We start from the raw sequence: 15,928 nt of genomic DNA on the forward strand, positions 1-15,928 counted from the left end.
GGAGGCCCTGGCTGGCAGCGAACAGCCACTAGGGACCCTACCAGTGCACAAATTTCGTGCACTGGGCCTCTAGTAAGATTATATAAAGTTTCCTAATTTTATGTCTATATCTTTGTATTTATATCATACCATTAAACATGCTGTTGGCAATAGCTCCACAAGGAGCAATCGGTTTGTCTTCATTTCTTCGATAAGGCTCACATTCCTTACTGGGATTCTGATATTTAGAAGGAAAAGAAAAGAGAAATTATTACCCAGGCCTCCAAGAGAACTATGAGCTAGGCTCCTATTACTGATTAAAAATTCAATCCCTACTTGCTTCTCACTTGCAATGTATACAAAATGAGTCTGTATTTTAAGTAGACTATAAATAACACTACATTTAAATACTAAAATACATTCCTTAACATTACTGCATTATCATTTTAATGTAACTTTTCCTTGCATATATTTTGTCATACAGGTATATACCAAATTGACATTTTTTATTTTCATATCAACACAGAAATCATAACCACAAGAAGTTTTCTGTCCAAGAAAAATTAAGAAGCAATCTACTGTCAATCTAGTTGTGACATAATTGAAGGGGTCTTAAACTGGAGGTAAAGAGACTGGAGATTCTAGTTCCAGTTGTGTACTATGTGACTTTGGGCAAGTCCCTTGATTTACCTGTGCTCACTTATAAAATTAACAGGATTAATTCAAAATTTGTGATTCTGAGTTAAATCCCCTGTCAAGGGAAGGAAAAAAGAAAAGAAGGAAGGGAAGCAAGGAGGGAGGGAGTTGGCTTAATGCAGATTCCTAGAATATAACTATCTTTTCTAAACTGTGCATCCAGGTACAAGGAAAACGAAAATGCTGGCTAGGCAAGAAGCATTAGTCCCTATTGAAGATCTCAAGGACATATGGCAGTTGCAGGGTTAAATGGAGATTCTACCAAGTAGAGATTAGTTGTATATATGAGTTGTTCTGGGACTCCAAGGCCACATTAAGCCATTTCACAAAACAATCTCACATGATGCTTCTCTCTTCTCTCTTCTCTCTCTCTCTCTCTCTCTCTCTCTCGCTCTCTCTCTCTCAAATCAATAAAAACATTTTTTTAAAAAGATAAAGTATAAAACAATGAGCCTAAAGTGTAGGTTGATATCATATTATGAAGTCTTACACACAATGTTAAGTAACTTGAACTTCAATCTGCCCATTTTTGAAATCTTTAAGATTTTTGAAAATCACCTGGTCTTAAATTCACACAGTTTGGCCCTGGTTGGTGGTTAGAGTCAGACCATGGACCAAAGGGTCACGGGTTCAATTCCCCGGACAAATTCCCTCCCCACCCCCAGTTGGGGTGTGTGCAGGAGGCAACCAGCCAGTGTGTCTAACATCGATGTTTCTCTGTTTCTGTCTCCCCTCTTCTCCCTCCCTTTCATTCTCTCTGAAGATCAAGGGAAAAAATATCCTTGGGTGAGGATTGGAAAAAAAAAAATTCACACATTTTGGTACAGACCAGGGACCAATAAATGACAGCAAGCAGGCAAAATCCAGCTTACCACCTGTTTTTGTAAATAAAGTTTATTGGAATACAGTTACACCCATTCATTTAAGTATTGTCTATAGCTGCTTCCATTCTACAATGGCAGAGGTGAGTAGCTGCTACAGAAACCATATGACCTACATAGCTGAAAATATTTATCATCTAGCCCTTTACAATAAAACATTTCATCAATTCCTAGTCTAGTCTAAAATCTTTGCTTGCAGTTTGTAAAAAAAGAATCAATCTCAGCTTCTTTCACCCTCAGTGAAATGAGTAGATATCTAAATAAAATAATTATAAATCAACTACCACTTTGGGTCTCTGAACACACTCAATCTATGTTCCCAATCAAAAAATTGAGAGAGGCCTAGGAAGTTGGTATGTCTCAAAGAACATCACTTTCACTGGATTTGAGTTCTAAAAATTGGATCCCACAGAGTAAATCCCACATAAATTGTAAAATATTACAGCCCTAACTAAAATCTTTAAACAGACTTGCTATTTCTTAAGAACCCAAACATCAGGAACTAGCAATAAAACCAGTAGGGCAATGGTTTACCAGAACCATTCTGGTCACAATATGATCCTAAATTACATTCTAAGAGATTCACCGTTTGTAAGAGATCCTAGATTGCTCTGGGACTCTGATGGTTTGTTGGACTGGCAGCAATAACATAAATACTTACTTGCACACCAACCACTACTATGAAAAGCTGAATAACAGTCAGAAGACTAAGATCCTCTAGTCTATCGATTCCCAAACCAGGCTGGGCATCAGAAAGGGAGCTTGTTAAAATATACATTTTAGAGCTCCACCCTTGCAGACACTAACTTGCTATACTTAGAATTCTGAAATCTATATTTTCAAAAAGTTCCTCAGACAATTTTTCAGTAACCCACCCTTTGGACTTTACTACTCAGGCTTCCCACAAGCCAAAAAATGAAGAGCATACATGTTCCATTCTAAAACACAATCTCAGAAATTTAAAAAGATAGCTTATTTACATATTCTTAGTGTGATAATAACTAATAAACCCAAACAGAACAAATTACATACCCAGAATGCTAGACTTGTCAAAATTCCATTACAAACAGATTAATAAAGCAAAAAATCCCAAGAACACTATTAGAAACAAGCAGGTAGTAATTTGTCTTCTGGCTGGGAGAAATCATTAATCTTTGTAAATTCCAGGGGGAACATTTTTTAAATAAAAACCCTCATTAAATAAACTATACATGGCAAGTAAAGGTTTAATATATCCTAGCATTATTAAAATTAACTTTTCTGGCTGCTCTGCCTGTAAAGTAGCCTTCTCTCTATTCTACTGCTTCACTAATAATCTCTCTCACTTTCAATTCTTTAAAACATTTTTTTAACATTTCTAACTAAACAATTAGCACATTGTTTCATAGAAAGCACATTTTCATATTTTATCATTTTACTTACAAGTAAAGCAGTAGGATCTCCATTTAGTTGACTATCATCTCGAGATTTCACATAACGACGATGGTTTTGATAGAAATTAGACAGTCCATAATACATAAATACATTGCCCTACAGGAACAGAAAGGGAAAATTTTTTCACATAAAACTATTAAGTATAAAACTGTGTCATGCATACATAAAGGCTACATAATTTTGGACTGTACTAGTTTATGAAAACTTAAAAAACAGGTACTGGGGTGAACTCTACCAGTACTTGGCAATCTAAAACAACACAAATTGTAAGTAAGGTTAAAGAAAGTATGTTGCAAAAATCCAAGGATAAACTTTGAAAATATCCTTAAAGACTTCAAAGAAGTGCTATTTAGATTTAAAAGAACACACACACACACACACACACACACACACACACACACACACCCCTATTCTGATCTACTTTCAACTTAAAATTTTCTCTAATTCAGATTGGTCTACCCAATGAGCACTTACCGCCCAAGTAATTCTGAACTTGAGCTGAGTCATAATAAATTTCTCCACAGAATACTACATAGTAGTAGTAATTATTAAATTAATAATTAGGCCCAGCTGGGTGTAGCTCAGCGGTAGAGCATCGACCTAGGAACCAAGAGGTCACCAGTTCGATTCCTGGTCAGGGCATATGCCCAGGTTGCGGGCTCGATCCCCAATGGGGGGCGTGCAGGAGGCGGCCGATCAATGATTCTCATCATTATGTTTCTCTCTCTCTCTCTCTCTCTCTCTCCCTTCCTCTCTGAAATCAATAAAAAATATATATTAAAAAAAAGACCACAAAAAAATAAAAAATAAATTAATAATTAGTAAAGTATCTAAAATAATGTGTCACTTTGTAATAATCAAGAAAAGTACTTTAATGTATTCAATGGAGCCAAATTGGAAATAACTTGAGTAAGAACAGTAACCTACATACACTACAATTATTCACAAGATGCCATCTTGAATGTAAGATTTTTTTAGAGGTAGCAAAACATGACACGATTTTCTACTTTCTGGTTGCTACCTCTATTATCTGTAATCTTACCCTCAATTAAAAGAAATTAAAGAAAAGGAGGGATAATAGTGACAGAAGGAAAACTGACTTTGGGTGGTGAACTCACAATACAATATACAGATGACGTATTATATAATTGTACACTTGAAACCTATATAATTTTATTAACCAATGTCACCCCAATAAATTCAATACAAATTTTAAAAATTAAAACTAAATAAAAGGAATTAAAGGATGAAAGGAATCCAGGAAAAAGAGAAATTCAATAACATTTCAGATATGCTTTATTTGATTTGCTATTTTCATATACATAATCATTTATTTAGAGCTTGATTTTCAAATGTAAAATGTTTGCAAATTCTTATTCTATATAAAGAAAATGTTTACATGAAAACTATTTACTTACTTTATTTTTGGTTATGAAAATTTTATCACAGCCCTGGCTGGTTTGGCTCAATGGTTAGAGGTTCAACTGCCAGGCAAGGGCATATAACTCAGTTGAGGGTTTGCTCCCCATCCCAGGAGGGGGTGTGTGCAGGAGACAACCAGTCGATGTGTCTCTCTCACATGGATGTGTCTCTCTCTCTCTCTCTCTCTTTCACTCTCTTCCCCTCCCTCCCTCCCTCCCTCCTCCTGCATCTCTTTCAATCTCTCTACAAAAAGAAAAAAGAAAAAAATCAATGGAAAAAATATTCTCCAGTGAGGATTTGAAAAAAAAATTATATCACAGAAACAAAGAAAACGCTTTAAAAAAAAGTATCATCTCAATTAAGAAGTACAGTAAATTCAACTTACAAACTAAAAAAGAAATTATTTTAAATGAATACTGAGACAAAATAACTTACTTGAAGTTCTCTGAAAAGGCTTTAGTGCAATTCAAATGGTTGGCTTGCGAAAGAACATAGAGCCCACAAAATAATGAATCTGAAGATGATCACCTTTGCAGAAGAAATGTTCTAAAATAACTGTGTGTTTTTTTGTTTTGTTTTTTTAAAATATATTTTATTGATTTTTTACAGAGAGGAAGGGAGAGGGATAGAGAGTTAGAAACATCGATGAGAGAGAAGCATCGATCAGCTGCCTCCTGCACACTCCCACTGGGGATGTGCCTGCAACCAAGGTACATGCCCTTGACCGGAATCGAGCCTGGGACCCTTTAGTCCCCAGGCGACGCTCTATCCAGTGAGCCAAACTAGCTAGGGCTAAAATAACTGTTTTTAATGGGGGGAAACTAATGTAGCTTCTAAATCATTACAAGTCTCTTTCAATGCTTTAATTCTGCCTGTTCTGACAAAAAGAACTTAATGCATCTTTATAATTTGTCCATCACATTGAAAAATAATAGAATTTCTATGGTGTTTTCAATTTATATGTTATTTCTGCTGAAACAAAGTAAAATAATCTGCCTTCTCCCAAATTCAGTTTCTTGTTTTTATAAAAAGGCAACATTTTCCTTTATTTTAGTGTAAGAGCATCTACAACCACTAGATGGCAATCATCTACCAGGGACTACAAAAGTCATTACTACCTTTCAGAAAACTCAAGTGTAGAAAAACATAAAAAGTTGGCATGTATTAAAGCAGTTTTGCCCCCTAAAAAATAAAAGAATTCTTAAGTTCAATTTTCAGGTAAAGAAGAGCACAAACTGGTCTTGCCATTTGTCCTTTATGCTGTTTCCCAGATTGCTAGATAAGTGTGAATACAAAAGACAGACAGACCACACACACAGAAATGTTGTTCTAACTGCTTATCAAGACATAAGAGGTCAATAGTTTCACTAAGTGTTTGTATTTATGGTAATGGATCATATCTGATAGAAAAATAATTCCGTAAAATAATGGGTGAATTAGTATTACTTCCCTCCCTCCCTCCCTCCCTCCCTTCCTTCCTTCCTTCCTTCCTTCCTTCTTTTTTTTTTTCCTTCCTTCCTTCCTTCTTTTTTTTTTTTTTTGTTAATCCTTGGCCGAGGGTATTTTTCCATTGATTTTTAAATATTGATGTGAGAGAAACACATCAATTGGTTGCCTCCGACCAAGGTCAGGGCCCGAGGAGTTGCCTCCGACCAAGGTCAGGGCCCGAGGAGCCTGCAACCAAGGTACATGCCCCTGACCAGGATTGAACCCACGACCCTCTGGTCCACAGGCCGACGCTCTATTCACTGAGCCAAATCAGCTAGGGCAGTATTTATTTTCTAAACACTTGTTTTAATATTAGAAGTGGGCAAAATAATTTGAACAATAATTTTAAAAATACAAGTGTAGATATAAATGTGATCAAAAGTGATTTGTACAATAAAATTTTCCAGTAATATAAAATACAATGTTTTAAATTTAGATTACAAAGTGCTAAAATAAACTACTTAAATACATGTCTTTAATTACCAGGCAGCATAACTCAATAGCAAAAAAAAAAGCTTTTTTAGCATAAGAGCATCTACAACCAATTAATTAAAGTGACTTCTCCAAACACACACAAAACAATTTTGTAAAAAAATTAACACAATACCAACACTTTTGAAAGCATGGCTTCTTAAACACATTACTTGGGAATACAGACCTCAAATGACTGTTCCAGTGTGAAGTTAATTGTACAAATACAAGGTGTCACATTCCGGGACAAACATTTATTGCAGGGACTGGAAGGGTCTATTCCGGTATAATCAATCTGCAAAAGAAAAAACAGAACGAAGTACTTCCTTGGAAAAAGTGGATACATTCTAAAATAACTTGCTCTTAGAGAGGAAAGTGAGTCCAATGAAGCAACCTACAGCTCAGGAAAAAAGCTTTTTAAGGTTATCTGTTTATTTTATTTTACCAGTGTGAGTGAAAACTGGAAAGACTCATATGTTATTATACTAGCTCACCTTTCCAAGTAAATTTCTCTCTATATACTTTTTATCAAAAGAAAATCATTTATGCATCAAAATCATAAATATGAAATCCAAACTGCACGAGGTAGAAAGATTTAAAGAGCTATAACAAAAAGATTTAAAGAACTGTGAGCAAAAAGGAGCTATAACATAACCCTAATAAGCTCAGGGGGCCACATGGAGGCCTGACAAGCTCAGTGAACAAAAGTAACCACACAGGATGGTCTCATCATAAATTCCTAACTGGGCAGGCCATGGCGGGTAGTCACATCCCAGGCCTGTAGCTTCCTTAGCAGAGGTAAATCTTTAACTGAACTCTGTCCATCGTTCTTATGCATCTAGGAGGCCAGAGTAATTTTCTTTTCTAGATCCCTTGAAGACATAATGGAGACACCAGAGCACATGACCACCAGAGCACTCATGCTAATCTTGTTCCTTATATACCATCCCTATGTACTGTAAATGTAAATTATTAACAATCCTGTACCCACCAGTGTACAAGAAATATGTGTTTCTCCATTTTGCCATTTGTTCAATGCTAGAGATTTCCCTGGTTTGCCTTCTCCCACCTCCTTAATTTACCAACAATGGATTTCATGTGTTCCTCCTTACATTTTCTTTGATTCTAAATGCAGAAAAGGAACTGCAAACCTGCTATTCTCCCAAGCATTTTCTCAATCAGTTGAGATTTTGCTTCTGGGCATGTCCTCAAAATTTGGCTAGAATAAACTCTTTTAAGACTTTTCTGTAGGCTGGATGTTCTTTTGTGGACATAATTTAAAACAAGACTAATACAGAGATTTGTAAATCAGCTATTGCTCTTACCTCTTCTAATCTTAAATATTTTTCAGTTATCTGAGCTTAGCTTTCCATGGTACATTTTCAAATTAAAAAAAAAAAAGTATTAGGTTTCTCAAGGGCTACCATTTTTTAAAAGCCTGGTGTTGTCTAATAAAGAATTTGCCAGCCCTAGCCAGTTTGGCTCAGTAGATAGTGTCAAATCTGCGGACTGAAGGGTCCCGGCATGGATTCCAGTCAAGGGTACATACCTAGGGTTGTGGGTTTGATCCCCAGTAGGGGGCGTGCAGGAGGCAGCTAATCGATGATTCTCTCTCATCATTGATGTTCCTCTCCCTCTCCCTTCCTCTCTGAAATCAATAAAAATACATTAAAAAAAAAAAAGAGTATGTCTTGTCTTTGTCCTGGATTTCAGGCAGGGAGTTTCTAAAACCCTTGGAATTTCCTGTGATAGGAGAGTATTTGTTTTTGATAAATCCCTTGATTCAAGCTCAAATTTATGCTAACAAAATGGTTCAGGCTCAGGCTCAGGCTCAGGGCTGGTGACCAGAAAGACTAGATGTGATTAGGGACTTTGGCACAGAACCCCTCATTGTCTGAAGAAAGGCTGGAAATTTAGTTCAATCCTGTGGCCAATGCTTAATCAATCATGCCTATGTCATGAAATTTCAATAAAAACTCTGGACATGGAAGCACAGGGGAGCTTCCTAGTTGGTTAATCCACTGATGTGCCAGGAGAGTGATGTGACCTGCTTCCACAGGGAGAGGGCAAGAGGCTCTGCATTCAGGACCCTTCAAGTCCTTGCCTTATGCATCTCTTCATTTAGCTGGTCCCAATTTCTATTGTTTATAATAAAACTGTAATCATAAGTATAGCATTTCCCTGAGTTCTATGAATCATTCTAGCAAATTATTAAACCTGAGAGGGGTCACAGGAAACCCCCCCCCCCATTTGATAGCCAGTTGGTCAGAAGTGTAGGTGGCCTAGAGACCTCTGAACTTGCAACTTGCATCTGAAGTGAGAGCAGTCTTGTGAGGGGGTTTGGGAACCCCCCTTATCTGTCAGCTACTTGGCTAGAAGTGTGAATAGCCTGGTGACCTGGCTGCGGCTGGTGTATGAAGAAGTGGCAGTCTTATTGGGGACCATGTCCTTACACCTGTGGAGTCTGATGATAACTCAGGGTGATTAGTGTCAGAACTAAATTGCAGTACACCAGCTGGTGTAAGACCTGGCCAGATAGTTAAAATGACAGCTTTTGTTTCCATTATCAGATTTTTTTAAAGTAGATTTTATGTTTTTAGAGCAGTTTTAGGTTCACAGCAAAATTGAATGGAAAGTACAGCGTTCTCATATACTTTCTGCGCCCCCTCCCTCGCCACACACACACACACACACACACACACACACACACACAGCACACACAGCCCCAACGAGCAATATGCTCCACCAGAGTGAAACATTTTTTACAATTAAGGACCCTACATTGATACATCATAACTCAAAGGCCATAGGTTACACTAAAATTCACTCTTGATGTTCTACATTCTATGGATTTTGACAAATGTATAATGACAGGTATGCACCATCAGAGTATCATACATAATAGTTTTTACTGCCTTAAAAATCCCCTGTACTCTGTCTAATTCATCCTGTTAACCCGAGGAGCTGCCACTGATCTTTTTAATATTTCCATAGTTTTGCCTTTTTCAGAATGTAAGATAGTTGGAATTATACAGTATGTAGCCTTTTCGAATTGGCCTTTCACTAAATATATATATTTAAGGTTCCTCCATGTCTTTTCATGGTTTAATAGCATATTAATTTTTAGCATTGAACATTATTCCATTTCCTGGATGTACCAGATTATTTACCCATTCAACTACTGAAGAATACTGTAAAAATTAATAAACAGAAACTTCATTGAAAATGGAGCCAGGAGAAGAGAGAATCTCACTCATTGCTGATCCCAACAGGAAGAGACAAAGTGAGAAAATAGCCATATACAAGTCAAGAAAGAGGGTCCTCACCAGGAAGTGAATCTGCCCACACTTTGATCCTGCACTTCCCAGCCTCCAAGACTGAGAAATAAATGCCTGTTGAAGCCACCCAGTCTGTGATATATTTTTAAAGTAGCCCAAGCTAAGACAGATTTGGTACCAAAAAGTGGGGTGCTGTTGTAACAGGAATATATAAACAATATTGAACAGAATACTTGTAGAAATATAGATGGTAAAGGCCATTCTGGTGAGGTTTCAGATGGAAATGAGGAACATGTTATTGGACAATGGAAAAAAGATGATCCTTGTTATAAAGTGGCAAAAAGAAAACACTGGTTATGTTCTAGCATTCTGTGGAATTTGTAGGGAACAAAACTGAAATTTTATTGAGTAAGGAGACTTCTTCTCAGCAAAGTGTTGAAGGAATAGCTTGGTTTCACCTGACTGCTTATAGTAAATGGCAAGAACAAAGAAATGAACAGAGAAGGAATAATGGTAAGCAAAACAAGACTAACACTTAAAGATTTGGAAAATACTCAAGTATATCCATATTGCAAAAAACAAGAAAGTTTGTTCTGTAGAGAATACTACAGTGTGGCCAAACAACCATCTGATTAAAAAAAAAAAAATAAGCCGTAACTGGTTTGGCTCAGTGGATAGAATCGGCCTGTGGACCGAAAGGTCCCACAGGTTCGATTCCGGTCAAGGGCATGTATCTTGGTTGTGGGCACATCCCCAGTAGGGGGTGTGCAGGAGGCAGCTGATCGATGTTTCTCTCTCATCGATGTTTCTAACTCTCTATCCCTCTCCCTTCCTCTCTGTAAAAAATCAATAAAATATATTTTTAAAAAAATAGTGTGAGTGTGATGTAATTAGCTATTCCAGCAGAATAGCAATAGCTGCTACTAGGCTACAACCAAGGATCACTGACTCCAGGCCCAATGCTCTTCTACTAAACTATTTTTCCCAAGAACAGTGAGTCCCCTTTGCCTTCTAGAAGACTATCTTTATCAAAGATAGCACATGAAATAACTACTATAAATGCAAAGTGCCAAACTGAATGGTAAAGAAGACAGTTCGTACTAGACAGACCAGTATATTAAACTAAGAAGAAAAGAGGATTTTAAATGAGCCATAAAAAAAGAGGGGGCATATGAAGTAGCAAGAAGGTAGAGAGCACAGGTACCTTTAAGGACTATGAGCATAAATACTTTAGATTTGTGGAGAATTTTCATGAGACAAGGAAATGAAACCAGGTTAAGAAGATAAACTAGAGCCATATGACACACAGTGTTTGACTACTGTTTACAGACTATTAATTAAGGGCCAGATATTATAAGCACTTAATACATATCATCTCATTAAAAAATACAATAGTCCTTGCAAAGTTTGTTTTCACTTTCCTTATTTTAGAACTAGTGTCCTGGTGCACGGATTCATGCACATTGAAAGGAAATTAATTAGAAGGTGGCCAGTGGGGAGGGACTGGACACCCCCTGAATCCAACCTCCCACAGTCCCTCCCTGGCCAGCCGCACCTGGGGTGGTGCTGTGGCTTGAAGGGCGTCAGCGGAGTGAGCGGGATCCCTCCAGCAGGTGGAGTCCCTCGGCCTAGCCTGCAGGGATTGGGCCAAAACCAGCTCTCCGACATCCCCTGAGGGGTTCCCGGATTGCAAGAGGGTCCCCTGGTGGTCAGTGCGGGTCATAGCTACCGGTCAGATGGACACTTAGCCATATATATATATATATATATATATATATATATATATATATATATATGTAGGAAACTGCCACTTAGGAAGGTGTAGCAATTTTCCCAAGATCCATCTAGCTAATAATTAGGAGAAGGTATTTGAACCCAGCTCAGCCTTTCTCAAAAATCTATACTCCTGGCACCATATTATGCTCTCTCACACAATGGACATAAAACATTCTTTCTAATATACAAACTCAAGACCTTCAGATTATAAGAATGAAGAAAAATCATTGAAATATAATTATGATTTGTTTTTGTTGTTATGAAACTGCCCAGCATTGCAACTCTGTCCCAAGTATTGTGGAATTCTCCATTTTGAGAGTTTTATAGGGAGACAGGACTCAATCTCCCACCACAGAAGCCAAAGGGGTAAATGAGTCCTCCTTCTCCCTAGCCCCAGGCAGCGAGTACAAAAGCATAAAATCTGGAGCAATTCAATTGAGTCTAGATGACTGAGTCTCCATATAAATCACTAAATCTTGGGAGACAGACCAGAGTGGGTGTGATTAGATTAGTAGCCACAGCAGTAGCTGGGAGAACTCAGCAGCCGCTATAGCTTTAAGTCACTGTTTCTGCTTCCAAACTTTCTTTTCTGTCTCCAAACATGCGCCTCTCGACTTCCTATCCATTTTATGTGTGACCTACCCAATTTCCCTCTAAAAAATTCATTTCCTGTGTAAGCTATCCAGAGTTGGTTACTGCTTCTGACAACAAAGTTTCTGAAAGCTCAGTCACCCTGAGTGTTAAAAATGTCCTGCAGGAAATTAAGAAGCTTGAGAGATTTCTAAGGAGGCTAACATAACCAAATATTTGTGTGAGAACAGATTTAAAAAGTCTAGGAAATGGAACTTTCATTTCTTCCTTAATGCCCCATCATGAAGTAATCATTCCTTAATACTGTAGAGGAGGAGGAAATTTTACCCCCCTAAGTTCTTTCGGCTAGTCTAATAATTAAATAAACATGAGATAGATTAAAAAGAGGAAAAAAAAACACATAAATTTAATACATACCTACACATGTGAACCCCACATACATGAGAGGTTCCAGGAAAGAGAGGGAAAATGAGGGACATAGGACATTCTGAGCTAAGAATCACCTAGGGGCTTCAGAGGGAAAGGAGGTCACTGTAGGACAATAAGAACAGAAGATGTTCAGTAATTAGAAGTTTACCCGGCCATATAGCTAGGTCATAAAGTTATTTCTGGTTGTAACTCTTATTATAGACAAGACCCTAATTTAAAGTCCTTAAGGGAGCCGAAACCGGTTTGGCTCAGTGGATAGAGCGTCGGCCTGCGGACTGAAGGTTCCCAGGTTCGATTCCGGTCAAGGGCATGTACCTTCGTTGCGGGCATATCCCCAGTAGGAGATGTGCAGGAGGCAGCTGATCGATGTTTCTCTCTCATCGATGTTTCTAACTCTCTATCTCTCTCCCTTCCTCTCTGTAAAAAATCAATAAAATATATTAAAAAAATAAAAATAAAAAAAAATAAAGTCCTTAAGGGAGAGGTAAAAGTTTCTCATGAGCCTGCAGAGTCTTGATTGAGATAATTCACATTCCAAAGAGGTAGGTTTCGTAACTTTGAGCCACAATAAACTAAAACAGGGTGGCTTTTTAGCCCAGGGGACAAAATGTGTATAGAGCTATGGAGAGGGCCATTCCAACCCTATTCTAGAATTCTTAGTAATGGCAGCATTGAAAGCTTCAAGAGATAGCTCCTTAGCTCGGACACTGAGGTACAGCAACACTAGTAGCAACAAGGAAATTCATTCAATTGACATTAGGTAGGGCAGACATCAGCTAGGGAATAGGATGGGCATGGCATTACCCCTGCTCTAGGCGATAGGAGCAGATTCTTCAGTTTTATGAGTCCTATTAGTGCCAGTGGTGTGATACCCCTGCAGCAAGCAAAAAAGAGAAGTCTGTAGAGGCTGAGCAATTGTCCACATTCTTGCTTCAGAGGAAGTAAAGCAAGTTACACTGCTTCCTATCCATGGCTCAAAAATAAGGGATAGCACTAAAGTTTTCCACAGAGGTGACTGTAATTGTAAAATAAGTCATTTGTATAACTCAGGCCCTCATAGGAAAGAAGGTGAATATGGATTATGAGAGTCAGAGGAAATATATGTAACAGGGGCACAATGAGGCAGCAGGGTACCCTGGAGTGCTGAACAACATTTTAAAAAGTATTTTAAATGCGTCCTTTTTATTAAATAGGTAATACATTAATGTAAAAAACTTCCCCTCAAAAATACTTACCAGATAAAGGGGGTGGAGAAAGTAAATCCATATTTAAATTATTTAGACCCTCTTCAAACTTAGCAGTTGAATGAATTTTTTAAAACTGAGTCATTCTGGGCCCTGACTGGTTTGGCTCAGTGGATAGAGCGTCAGCCTGCGGACTGAAAGGTCCCAGGTTCGATTCCAGTCAAGGGCATGTACCTTGGTTGCGGGCACATCCCCAGTGTGGGGTGTGCAGGAGGCAGCTGATCGATGTTTCTCTCTCATCGATGTTTCTAACTCTCTATCCTTCTCCCTTCCTCTCTGTAAAAATCAATAAAATATATTTTTTTAAAAACTTAAAAAAAACTGAGTCACTCCGGGTTATTTTATTTTTGAAAATTAGTTTTACAAAATCAACAGCTAAGTTCTAAATTTACAGGTACAAAACAAATTTAATCCTTTATCTCCTAGTAAAATTCTGTGGGCCATATGAAACCTGTTGTATGCTTATGTAAGTTAGAGACTGTGAATGGGAAGCATAGACAAGGTTTTTACTTCTAATTCTATGGAAGACTCAATTTTACACTTGTAAATGTAAATTATCTTTGAAGAAAGAACAGCAATAGCAAAGCTATGTATTATTTCCCAAATGTCTACTCCATGCCAGAACTGTTCTTAATCTGTTACGTAAAGGAAATTGAGATTCAGAGGTTAAAGGACCAAAAACCAAACACCTGGTATATGACTATGTCCATTTCCTAGAGTTGCCTTAACAAATGACCACAGACTGGATGTCTTAGAACAAGAGAAATTTATTATCTCATGGTTGGAGGCTAAAAGTCTGAATTCAAAGTGTCAGCATGGCTACATCCCCCTGTGACTCTTGGCAGAATCCTTCCTTGCCTCTTCCTTGGCATTCCTTGGCTTGCAGCTGCACTGCTCCACCTCTGCCTTTGTCGTTACATGATGTCTGTCTTCACATCTTCTTCCCTCTATGAGTGTCTGTATCTTCCTACAAAAACTCCAGTCATATTGGTTAGGAGCCCACCCAAATGACCTTAACTTAACTTGACTACATCTGCAATGACTCTACTTCCAAATAAAATCACATTCACAGGAACTAGGAATTGGGATCTCAACATATCTTCTGGAGGGAGGGAGATACAATTCAATATATCACATGATAGAATGGTATCCTGTCCAGCTCCAAAGCTGCTATTCTTTCCATACTTCCCATAATCTTTAATATTATATTAACATTATACAATAATTTAGGAATATGGAAGTCAATTTAAAAAACAATATATTTTAAAATAAAATTGGCACCAATTGTTAATATGCTGATGTTTTAAACAATATTACCAAATGTTATTTTTCATCTAAAATATAGATTTAAAAATAACAACTTTGTCATAAGTAAATGTTATCCCAGGACCACCTTAAATTTAGAATTTTATAATACAAATTTTCATACACAAAGCTGTTATATATAGCATTTAACTCATTTCTACAAACAAAATAAATTCTAACATGAAGTTTTAATTTACCCCTTAAAAGTCTCATTAAAATATCAAGTTATAAAAACTGCCTAGGACAGACCTTATGAAAAGGGCTTTCCTAATTATGCTCTATCTTATATGACAAGGTGGCTTGATAAGCAATTAATATACATAAAGGGCTTTCTATTTTGAGGCAATAGATGGTCTTTTCTATTAAAAAACATTGTATTAATATAGTTATATAAATGATGTTCAAATATTAGTGCCTTTTACCTAGTGCTACTTTCTGACGATAGCCTCATGCTGCCTCGTATCACGTGTCCTCCATTACACTACCCTCTCTACACTGTCACTGGTCTTACTTCACCCATCAGCCCCATTTTTATATTCCTAGGTATATTCACTTGGTTGCACTTCTTCCTTCCCAACTGAAACTCTATTTCAAATCATGGTGATCTTCTGAAAAATTAAGCCATGCATACATGATTTGTCAATCTTTTTTGGTTATGCTTCACTAAAAACTTGACTTAAAAAAAATAAATAATGATGGTTCTTTGAATCCCTTAATCTCACACCCAACTGTGGTCTTTTGAAACCTGTAAATGGTACCACCATTGTCCCAAGCATCCTAGCTCAACATCCTGGCATATTTGGCATAATGTTGCAGTCCCCAACTTCTACCAATTCTTCCTTAGCAATATACTTAGCATCTTTGAATTTGACTCTCATTGCTTTCACTAGAGATAAAACTTTGAGACCCTCATGCCAGTTTTTTAAAAGGTAAA

General features: G+C 37.4%; 1 protein-coding gene across 2 annotated transcripts in view; it reads right to left on the reverse strand.

The window, feature by feature from the left end:
* The window catches only part of TMEM30A (transmembrane protein 30A), a 37,248-nt gene that overhangs the window by 7,312 nt on the left and 14,008 nt on the right, over nt 1-15,928 (reverse strand). For both annotated transcript variants that reach the window (XM_023754284.1, XM_006089337.3), the window contains exons 2-4: nt 6,559-6,666; nt 2,979-3,086; nt 130-217 (exon numbers count right to left, since the gene is read on the reverse strand). In XM_023754284.1, coding sequence (XP_023610052.1) covers nt 130-217; nt 2,979-3,086; nt 6,559-6,666 — 304 coding nt within the window. The remainder of the gene's footprint in view (nt 1-129; nt 218-2,978; nt 3,087-6,558; nt 6,667-15,928) is intronic.

This window comes from Myotis lucifugus, unplaced genomic scaffold (assembly GCF_000147115.1).
Source record: "Myotis lucifugus unplaced genomic scaffold, Myoluc2.0 scaffold_59, whole genome shotgun sequence".
Classification (NCBI taxonomy): domain Eukaryota; kingdom Metazoa; phylum Chordata; class Mammalia; order Chiroptera; family Vespertilionidae; genus Myotis; species Myotis lucifugus.